General features: G+C 38.9%; 1 protein-coding gene across 1 annotated transcript in view; it reads right to left on the reverse strand.

Annotated features, from left to right (window-relative positions):
- Positions 1 to 10,579: 10,579 nt before the first annotated feature.
- tubgcp5 (tubulin gamma complex component 5) overlaps positions 10,580 to 13,176 on the reverse strand; it is a 61,420-nt gene continuing 58,823 nt past the window's right edge. The window contains exons 22-23 of the mRNA XM_045697507.2: positions 11,520 to 11,620; positions 10,580 to 11,275 (exon numbers count right to left, since the gene is read on the reverse strand). Of these exons, the coding sequence (XP_045553463.1) occupies positions 11,229 to 11,275; positions 11,520 to 11,620 (148 nt within the window). The 3' untranslated portion in view covers positions 10,580 to 11,228. The remainder of the gene's footprint in view (positions 11,276 to 11,519; positions 11,621 to 13,176) is intronic.

Here is a 13,176-nt window from a genome sequence, read left to right on the forward strand (position 1 = left end):
CCACTATTACACACCACCATCTATATACCACTATTACATACCACCAACTATATACCACTATTACACACCACCATCTATATACCACTATTACATACCACCATCTATATACCACTATTACACACCACCATCTATATACCACTAATACACACAACCATCTATATACCACCATTACACACCACCATCTATATACCACTATTACATACCACCATCTATATACCACTATTACACACCACCATCTATATACCACTATTACATACCACCATCTATATACCACTATTACACACCACCATCTATATACCACTATTACACACCACCATCTAACATCTATATACCACTATTACACACCACCATCTAACATCTATATACCACTATTACACACCACCATCTATATACCACTATTACACACCACCATCTATATACCACTATTAAAAAACCACCATCTATATACCACTATTACACACCACCAACTATATACCACTATTACACACCACCACCACCAACTATATACCACTATTACACACCACCATCTATACCACTATTACACACCACCATCTATATACCGCTATTACACACCACCATCTATATACCACTTATTACACACCACCATCTATATACCACTATTACACACCACCATCTATATACCGCTATTACACACCACCATCTATATACCACTATTACACACCACCATCTATATACCACTATTACACACCACCATATATATACCACTATTACACACCACCATCTATATACCACTATTACACACCACCATCTATATACCACTATTACACACCACCATCTATATACCACTATTACATACCACCATCTATATACCACTATTACACACCACCATCTATATACCACTATTACACACCACCATCTATATACCACTATTACACACCACCATCTATATACCACTATTACATACCACCATCTATATACCACTATTACACACCACCATCTATACCACTATTACATACCACCATCTATATACCACTATTACACACCACCATCTATATACCACTATTACATACCACCATCTCTATACCACTATTACATACCACCATCTATATACCACTATTACATACCACCATCTATATACCACTATTACACACCACCATCTATACCACTATTTCATACCACCAACTATATACCACTATTACACACCACCATCTATATACCACTATTACACACCACCATCTATACACCACTATTACACACCACCACCTATATACCACTATTACACACCACCATCTATATACCACTATTACACACCACCACCTATATACCACTATTACATACCACCATCTATATACCACTATTACACACCACCATCTATATACCACTATTACATACCACCATCTAACATCTATATACCACTATTACACACCACCATCTATATACCACTATTACATACCACCATCTATATACCACTATTACATACCACCATATATATACCACTATTACACACCACCATCTAACATCTATATACCACTATTACACACCACCATCTATATACCACTATTACACACCACCACCTATATACCACTATTACACACCACCATCTAACATCTATATACCACTATTACACACCACCATCTAACATCTATATACCACTATTACACACCACCATCTAACATCTATATACCACTATTACACACCACCATCTATATACCACTATTACATACCACCATCTATATACCACTATTACATACCACCATCTAACATCTATATACCACTATTACACACCACCATCTATATACCACTATTACACACCACCATCTATATACCACTATTACACACCACCATCTATATACCACTATTACACACCACCATCTAACATCTATATACCACTATAACACACCACCATCTATATACCACTATTACACACCACCATCTATATACCACTATTACACACCACCATCTATATACCACTATTACATACCACCATCTAACATCTATATACCACTATTACACACCACCATCTATATACCACTATTACATACCACCATCTATATACCACTATTACATACCACCATATATATACCACTATTACACACCACCATCTAACATCTATATACCACTATTACACACCACCATCTATATACCACTATTACACACCACCACCTATATACCACTATTACACACCACCATCTAACATCTATATACCACTATTACACACCACCATCTATATACCACTATTACACACCACCATCTATATACCACTATTACATACCACCATCTATACACCACTATTACACACCACCATCTAACATCTATATACCACTATTACACACCACCAACTATATACCACTATTACACACCACCATCTAACATCTATATACCACTATTACACACCACCATCTATATACCAGTATTACACACCACCATCTATATACCACTATTACACACCACCACCATCTATATACCACTATTACACACCACCATCTATATACCACTATTACATACCACCATCTATATACCACTATTACACACCACCATCTATATACCACTATTACACACCACCAACTATATACCACTATTACACACCACCATCTATATACCACTATTACACACCACCATCTATATACCACTATTACACACCACCATCTATATACCACTATTACATACCACCATCTAACATCTATATACCACTATTACACACCACCACCTATATACCACTATTACACACCACCATCTATATACCACTATTACACACCACCACCTATATACCACTATTACATACCACCATCTATATACCACTATTACACACCACCATCTATATACCACTATTACATACCACCATCTAACATCTATACACCACTATTACACACCACCATCTATATACCACTATTACATACCACCATCTATATACCACTATTACATACCACCATATATATACCACTATTACACACCACCATCTAACATCTATATACCACTATTACACACCACCATCTATATACCACTATTACACACCACCACCTATATACCACTATTACACACCACCATCTAACATCTATATACCACTATTACACACCACCATCTAACATCTATATACCACTATTACACACCACCATCTAACATCTATATACCACTATTACACACCACCATCTATATACCACTATTACATACCACCATCTATATACCACTATTACATACCACCATCTAACATCTATATACCACTATTACACACCACCATCTATATACCACTATTACACACCACCATCTATATACCACTATTACACACCACCATCTATATACCACTATTACACACCACCATCTAACATCTATATACCACTATTACACACCACCATCTATATACCACTATTACACACCACCACCTATATACCACTATTACACACCACCATCTAACATCTATATACCACTATTACACACCACCATCTATATACCACTATTACACACCACCATCTATATACCACTATTACATACCACCATCTATACACCACTATTACACACCACCATCTAACATCTATATACCACTATTACACACCACCAACTATATACCACTATTACACACCACCATCTAACATCTATATACCACTATTACACACCACCATCTATATACCACTATTACACACCACCATCTATATACCACTATTACACACCACCACCATCTATATACCACTATTACACACCACCATCTATATACCACTATTACATACCACCATCTATATACCACTATTACACACCACCATCTATATACCACTATTACACACCACCAACTATATACCACTATTACACACCACCATCTATATACCACTATTACACACCACCATCTATATACCACTATTACACACCACCATCTATATACCACTATTACATACCACCATCTAACATCTATATACCACTATTACACACCACCATCTATATACCACTATTACACACCACCATCTATATACCACTATTACACACCACCATCTATATACCACTATTACATACCACCATCTATATACCACTATTACACACCACCATCTATATACCACTATTACATACCACCATCTATATACCACTATTACACACCACCATCTATATACCACTATTACACACCACCAACTATATACCTCTATTACACACCACCATCTATATACCATTATTACACACCACCATCTATATACCACTATTACACACCACCACCTATATACCACTATTACACACCACCATCTATATACCACTATTACACACCACCATCTAACATCTATATACCACTATTACACACCACCAACTACCATCTATATACCACTATTACACACCACCATCTATATACCACTATTACACACCACCATCTATATACCACTATTACACACCACCATCTATATACCACTATTACACACCACCATCTAACATCTATATACCACTATTACACACCACCATCTATATACCACTATTACACACCACCATCTATATACCACTATTACATACCACCATCTATATACCACTATTACATACCACCAACTATATACCACTATTACACACCACCATCTATATACCACTATGACACACCACCATCTATATACCACTATTACACACCACCATCTATATACCGCTATTACACACCACCATCTATCATCTATATACCACTATTACACACCACCAACTACCATCTATATACCACTATTACACACCACCACCTATATACCACTATTACACACCACCATCTATATACCACTATTACACACCACCATCTATATACCACTATTACACACCACCACCACCAACTATATACCACTATTACACACCACCACCATCTATATACCACTATTACACACCACCATCTATATACCACTATTACACACCACCATCTATATACCACTATTACACACCACCACCATCTAACATCTATATACCATTATTACACACCACCACCATCTATATACCACTATTACACACCACCATCTATATACCACTATTACACACCACCATCTAACATCTATATACCACTATTACACACCACCATCTATATACCACTGTTACACACCACCATCTATATACCACTATTACACACCACCATCTATATACCACTATTACACACCACCATCTAACATCTATATACCACTATTACACACCACCATCTATATACCACTGTTACATAACATCAACTATAAAACTAACTACTACAGCATCTCCAGTTGAAGTCGGAAGTTTACATTATTTCACTTATAATTCATCACACTTCCAGTGGGTCAGAAGTTTACATTCACTAAGTTGACTGTGCCTAAACAGATTGGAAAATCCCAGAAAACGATGTCATGGCTTTAGAAGCTTCTGATAGGCTAATTGACATCATTTGAGTCAATTGGAGGTATACCTGTGGATGTATTTCAAGGCCTACCTTCAAACTCAGTGCCTCTTTGCTTGACATCATGGGAAAATCAAAATAAATCAGCCAAGACCTCAGAATAAAAATTGTAGACCTCCACAAGTCTGGTTCATCCTCGGGAGCAATTTCCAAACGCCGGAAGGTACCACGTTCATCTGTACAATAGTACGCAAGTATAAACACCATGGGACCACGCAGCCGTCATACCGCTCAGGAAGGAGATGCGTTATGTCTCCTAGAGATGAACGTACTTTGGTGCGAAAAGTGCAAATCAATCCCAGAACAACAGCAAAGGACCTTGTGAAGATGCTGGAGGAAACAGGTACAAAAGTATCTATATCCACAGTAAAACGAGTCCTATATCGACATAATCTGAAAGGTCACTCAGCAAGGAAGAAGCCACTGCTCCAAAATCGCCATAAAAAAGACAGACTACGGTTTGCAACTGCACATGGGGACAAAGATCGTACTTTTTGGAGAAATATCCTCTGGTCTGATGAAACAAAAATATAACTTTTTGGCCATAATGACCATTGTTATGTTTGGAGGAAAAAGGGGGAGGCTTGCAAGCCGAAGAACACCATCCCAACCGTGAAGCACGGGGGTGGCAGCATCATGTTGTGGGGGTGCTTTGCTGCAGGAGGGACTGGTGCACTTCACAAAATAGATGGCATCATGAGGACAGAAAATTATGTGGATATATTGAAGCAACATCTCAAGACATCAGTCAGGAAGTTAAAGCTTGGTCGCAAATGGGTCTTCCAAATGGACAATGACCCCAAGCATACTTCCAAAGTTGTGGCAAAATGGCTTAAGGACAACAAATTTAAGGTATTGTAGTGGCCAACACTCCAATCCTGTTAAGGCAAGGGCTGATTTCAAGGTTTTACTGCTAATCTACAAAGCATTACATGGGCTTGCTCCTACCTATCTTTCCGATTTGGTCCTGCCGTACATACCTACACGTACGCTACGGTCACAAGACGCAGGCCTCCTAATTGTCCCTAGAATTTCTAAGCAAACGGCTGGAGGTAGGGCTTTCTCCTATAGAGCTCCATTTTTATGGAATGGTCTGCCTACCAATGTGAGAGACGCAGACTCAGTCTCAACCTTTAAGTCTTTACTGAAGACTTATCTCTTCAGTAGGTCCTATGATTAAGTATAGTCTGGCCCAGGAGTGTGAAGGTGAACGGAAAGGCTGGAGCAACGAACCGCCCTTGCTGTCTCTGCCTTGCCGGTTCCCCTCTCTCCACTGGGATTCTCTGCCTCTAACCCTATTACAGGGGCTGAGTCACTGGCTTACTGGTGTTCTTCCATGCCGTCCATGGGAGGGGTGCGTCACTTGAGTGGGTTGAGTCACTGACGTGGTCTTCCTGTCTGGGTTGGCGGCCCCCCCCTTGGGTTGTGCCATGGCGGAGATCTTTGTGGGCTATACTCGGCCTTATCTTAGGACGGTAAGTTGGTGGTTGTAGACATCCCTCTAGTGGTGTGGGGGCTGTGCTTTGGCAAAGTGGGTGGGGTTATATCCTGCCTGTTTGGCCCTGTCCGGGGGTATCATCGGATGGGGCCACAGTGTCTTCTGATCCCTCCTGTCTCAGCCTCCAGTATTTATGCTGCAGTAGTTTATGTGTCGGGGGGCTAGGGTCAGTCTGTCACATCTGGAATATTTCTCTTGTCTTTTCCGGTGTCCTGTGTGAATTTAAATATGCTCTCTCTAATTCTCTCTTTCTCTTTCTTTCTTTCTCTCTCTCGGAGGACCTGAGCCCTAGGACCATGCCTCAGGTCTACCTGGCTTGATGACTCCTTGCTGTCCCCAGTTCACCTGGCCGTGCTGCTGCTCCAGTTCCAACTGTTCTGCCTGCAGCTATGGAACACTGACCTGTTCACCGGACGTGCTACCTGTCCCAGACCTGTTGTCCCAGACCTGCTGGAACCCTGACCTATTCACCAGACGTGCTACCTGTCCCAGACCTGCTGTTTTCAACTCTCTAGAGACAGCAGGAGCGGTAGAGATACTCTCAAAGATCGGCTATGAAAAAGCCAACTGACACTTACTCTTGTGTTACTGACTTGTTGCACTCTCGACAACTACTATGATTATTATTATTTGACAATGCTGGTCATTTATGAACATTTGAACATCTAGGCCATGTGCTGTTATAATCTCCACCCGGCACAGCCAGAAGAGGACTGGCCACCCCTCATAGCCTGGTTCCTCTCTAAATTTCTTCCTAGGTTGTGGCCTTTCTAGGGAGTTTTTCCTAGCCACTGTGCTTCTACACCTGCATTGCTTGCTGTTTGGGGTTTTAGGCTGGGTTTCTGTACAGCACTTTGAGATATCAGCTGATGTAAGAAGGGCTATATAAATAAATTTGATTTGATTTAACCATGTGTATGGACCAATAACATCTGCTAACCATGTGACCAATAACATCTGCTAACCATGTGTATGGACCAATAACATCTGCTAACCATGTGACCAATAACATCTGCTAACCATGTGTATGGACCAATAACATCTGCTAACCATGTGACCAATAACATCTGCTAACCATGTGACCAATAACAACATCTGCTAACCATGTGACCAATAACATCTGCTAACCATGTGTATGGACCAATAACATCTGCTAACCATGTGTATGGACCAATAACATCTGCTAACCATGTGTATGGACCAATAACATCTGCTAAACATGTGTATGGACCAATAACATCTGCTAACCATGTGACCAATAACATCTGCTAACCATAGATCCCGTGTGGCTCAGTTGGTAGAGCATGGTGTTTGCAACGCCAGGGTTGTGGGTTCGATTCCCACGGGGGACCAGTACGGGAAAAAAATGTATGGAATGTAAGCATTCACTACTGTAAGTCGCTCTGGATAAGAGTGTCTGCTAAATGACTAAAATGTAAATGTAATGTGTATGGTACCAATAACATCTGATTTGATTTATTTGATTTGAAGCTGGTTGAGAGAATGCCAAGAGTGTGCAAAGCAGTCATCAAGGCAAAGGGTGACTATTTGAAGAATCTAAAATCTATTTTGTTTTGTTTAACATTTTTTTTGGTTACTACATGATTCCATATGTGTTATTTCATAGTGTTGTCTTCACTATTATTCTACAATGTAGAAAATAGTAAAAAATAAAGAAAAACCCTGGAATGATTAGGTGTTCTAAAACTGAGGGCTTGCACCATTTTAAAGTTGTCAACTGGGTGGGGATTCTTAAGAGCTGGGTAGCAATCTGCCAATGAAGAAACTATACTACTTTAAAATGGAGATGCCCTCAATGGCGCTGCCCATGCTGTCACATTCTTAATGACACACATACCAAGATGAGTTCTGGGTCTCTATTGCCTCATATACCTGTTCTTCATATGTGTATCTGCCCTGTCATTGGCTAGAATGGTCCCACCTGATCTTTTCTGCCTTCCACCTTTGAGGAAATGTAATTTTCATTGTTAAGAGCGGTCACTTGAATATGTTGTTAATATAACAGACAATCTTTGACTTCAGCCACTAGGGATGGCAGGAAACAACTTACCAGGGAAGGACTGTAAACACACTCCTCAATGAATGACACATCAGTATATGTTTCAGCCTTATTCTAAAAGTGATTAAATTGTTTTTTTCTCCCCTCATCAATCTACATACAATAGCCAATGACAAAGCAAAAACAGGTTTTTCAGAAATGTTTGCAAATGTATATACATTTAAATTAAATAACACATTTACATAAGTATTCAGACCCTTTACTCAGTACTTTGTTGAAGGACCTTTGGCAGCGATTACAACCTCGAGTCTTCTTGGGTATGACGCTACAAGCTTGGCACACCTGTATTTGGGGAGTGTCTCCCATTCTTCTCTGCAGATCCTCTCAAGCTCTGTCAGGTTGGATGGGGAGCGTTGCTGCACAGCTTTTTTTCAGGTCTCTTCAGAGATGTTTGATCGGGTTCAAGTCCGGGCTCTGGCTGGGCCACTCAAGGACATTCAGAGACTTGTCCCGAAGCCACTCCTGTGTTGTCTTGGTTGTGTGCTTAGGGTCGTTGTCCTGTTGGAAGGTGAACCATCGCCCCAGTCTGAGGTCCTGAGGGCTCTGGAGCAGGTTTTCATCAAGGATCTCTCTACTTTGCTCCGTTCATCTTTCCCTCGTTCCTGACTAGTCTCCCAATCCCTGAATTTGAAAAATATCCCCACAGGATGCTGCCACCACCATGCTTCACCGCAGGGATGGTATTGGCCAGGTGATAAGCAGTGCCTGGTTTCCTCCAGACATGAAACTTGGCATTCAGGTCAAAGAGTTCAATCTTGGTTTCATCACACCAGAGAATCTTGTTTCTCATGGTCAGAGAGTCTTTAGGTGCCTTTTGGCAAACTCCAAGCTGGCTGTCATGTGCCTTTTACTGTGGAGTGGCTTCCGCCTGGCCACTCTACCATAAAGGCCTTATTGGTGAAGTGCTGCAGAGTTGGTTGTCCTTCTGGAAGGTTCTCCCATCTACACAGATGAACTCTGAAGCTCTGTCAGAGTGACCATCAGGCTCTTGGTCACCTCCCTGACCAAGGCCCTTCTCCCCCGATTGCTCAGTTTGGCCGGGAGGCCAGCTCTAAGAAGAGTCTTGGTGGTTCCAAACTTCTTCCATTTCAGAATGATGGAGGCCACTGTGTTCTTGTGGACCTTCAATGCTGTAGAAATGTTTTGGTGTCCTTCCCCAGATCTGTGCCTCGACCCAATCCTGTCTCTGAGCTCTACTGACAATTCCTTCGACCTCATAGCCTGGTTTTTGCTCTGACATGCACTGTCAACTGTGGAACCTTATATAGACAGGTGTGTGCCTTTTCCAATCAAGTTGTAGAAACATCTCAAGGATGATCAATGGAAACAGGATGCACCTGAGACTAAATTCTGAGTCTCATCGCAAAGGGTCTGAATATTTATGTAAAAGTATTTCTGTTTTTGATTTTATTTTTTTTAATTGGCTAACATTTCTAGACCTGTTATTGTTTTGTCATTATGGGGTATTGTGATGTCATTATGGGGTATTGTGATGTCATTGTGATGTCATTATGGGGTATTGTGATGTCATTATGGGGTATTGTGATGTCATTGTGATGTCATTATGGGGTATTGTGGGTAGATTGATGAGGAAAACAAATTATGCAATCCATTTTAGAATAAGGCTGTAACGTAAATTCTGAATAGTTTCCACTGTAATATGATAATGTATAATAATGTGACCAGGTTTGATTGAATATTTAGTTATGTTTATTATTAACCCGTACATTTCAATGAACTAAACTAACACCAGGGAGATTAAAATATTATACATTTAAACACGCATTATAATCATATTCTGGATTGACGGTTGTTCAATTAACAAATGTAGAAATGCAAAAAAAATCCTAAATAATCTCACCAGAAATCAAAATCCAATAAAAACCCAAACAAATGTAAATCCGTAGTTGTGAAACACTAACAGCAGCACAAGATTGTGCAGGAAGCACTACACATGGATGACAACACCATAAAACAGCTTCAAAATCAACAATATTTACAAGCAGTCACACATTTGTAATACTTCTGAGACTCTGTATTGTGTTGATGAGGAGCATCCATGATTCAGGAGTCCCGAAGTCAGACCGTTTGTGAAGGCTCTATGTTTCACCAGTAGCACTAGCAGCTGGGAGAGAGTGTGACATCATTATTCACCAGTCTTGTGTGCTATGAAGTCAGGGGGTTAGGTGGTCTGGGGGTCTGGTGGGTCGGGGGGTCTGGCGGGTCGGGTGGGTCTGGTGGGTTGCGGGGGTCGGGTGGGTCGCGGGGGTCGGGTGGGTCTGGGGGTCGCGTGGGTCTGGGGGTCGCGTGGGCGAGCAGAAAGAGATGTTCTTCTCTCAACACTGTTCAAAGCCAGCCATCAGAGACAGGGCAAGGGACTCCACTATAAGAGAGAACAGAGAAAAGACCGTCAGGACACCCCTCCCTCACAGCAGACACCCCTCCCTCACAGCAGACACCCCTCCCTCACAGCAGACACCCCTCCCATCACAGCAGACACCCCTCCCTCGCAGCAGACACCCCTCCCTCGCAGCAGACACCCTTCCCATCACAGCAGACACCCCTCCCATCACAGCAGACACCACTCACACACAGATCTTAATTGAACAGATCAGCGTGTAACTTACAGTGTGGAAATGACCCGCGGCAGACAGCTTTGTTTAGTATGGTCACCAGAAACATGTGGCAGTTCTTGAAATCAGATTCCATCTTATCAATGGATCCGATCCTGGAAACGACAGAGGAACACAGTTATCAATGTTAAATCACATCCAATTTTATTTGTCACATGCGCCGAATACAACAGGTGTAGACCTTAATTAATTTATTTCACCTTTATTTAACCAGGTATTTATATATTATATATAACCCTTTATTTAACCAGGTATTTATATATTATATATAACCCTTTATTTAACCAGGTATTTATATATTATATATATAACCCTTTATTTAACCAGGTATTTATATATATAACCCTTTATTTAACCAGGTATTTATATATATAACCCTTTATTTAACCAGGTATTTATACATTTACATTTACATTTTAGTCATTTAGCAGACGCTCTTATCCAGAGCGACTTACAGTAGTGAATGCATACATTTCATACAATTTCATACATTTCTTTTTTTATTTTAATTTTTTATTTTATTTTTTGTACTGGCCCCCCGTGGGAATCGAACCCAGAACCCTGGCGTTGCAAACACCATGCTCTACCAACTGAACTACAGGGAAGGCTTATTTAACCAGGTATTTATATATATAACCCTTTATTTAACCAGGTATTTATATATATAACCCTTTATTTAACCAGGTATTTATATATTATATATATATAACCCTTTATTTAACCAGGTATTTATATATTATATATATATATAACCCTTTATTTAACCAGGTATTTATATATTATATATATAACCCTTTATTTAACCAGGTATTTATATATTATATATATAACCCTTTATTTAACCAGGTATTTATATATTATATATATAACCCTTTATTTAACCAGGTATTTATATATATAACCCTTTATTTAACCAGGTATTTATATATATAACCCTTTATTTAACCAGGTATTTATATATATAACCCTTTATTTAACCAGGTATTTATATATATAACCCTTTATTTAACCAGGTATTTATATATATAACCCTTTATTTAACCAGGTATTTATATATTATATATAACCCTTTATTTAACCAGGTATTTATATATTATATATAACCCTTTATTTAACCAGGTATTTATATATTATATATATAACCCTTTATTTAACCAGGTATTTATATATTATATATATATATAACCCTTTATTTAACCAGGTATTTATATATTATATATATATATAACCCTTTATTTAACCAGGTATTTATATATTATATATATATATAACCCTTTATTTAACCAGGTATTTATATATATTATATATATATAACCCTTTATTTAACCAGGTATTTATATATATTATATATATAACCCTTTATTTAACCAGGTATTTATATATTATATATATAACCCTTTATTTAACCAGGTATTTATATATTATATATATAACCCTTTATTTAACCAGGTATTTATATATTATATATATAACCCTTTATTTAACCAGGTATTTATATATTATATATATAACCCTTTATTTAACCAGGTATTTATATATATATAACCCTTTATTTAACCAGGTATTTATATATTATATATATAACCCTTTATTTAACCAGGTATTTATATATTATATATAACCCTTTATTTAACCAGGTATTTATATATTA

This window comes from Salmo salar, chromosome 16 (assembly GCF_965601325.2).
Source record: "Salmo salar chromosome 16, fSalSal1, whole genome shotgun sequence".
In the NCBI taxonomy this organism is placed as follows: domain Eukaryota; kingdom Metazoa; phylum Chordata; class Actinopteri; order Salmoniformes; family Salmonidae; genus Salmo; species Salmo salar.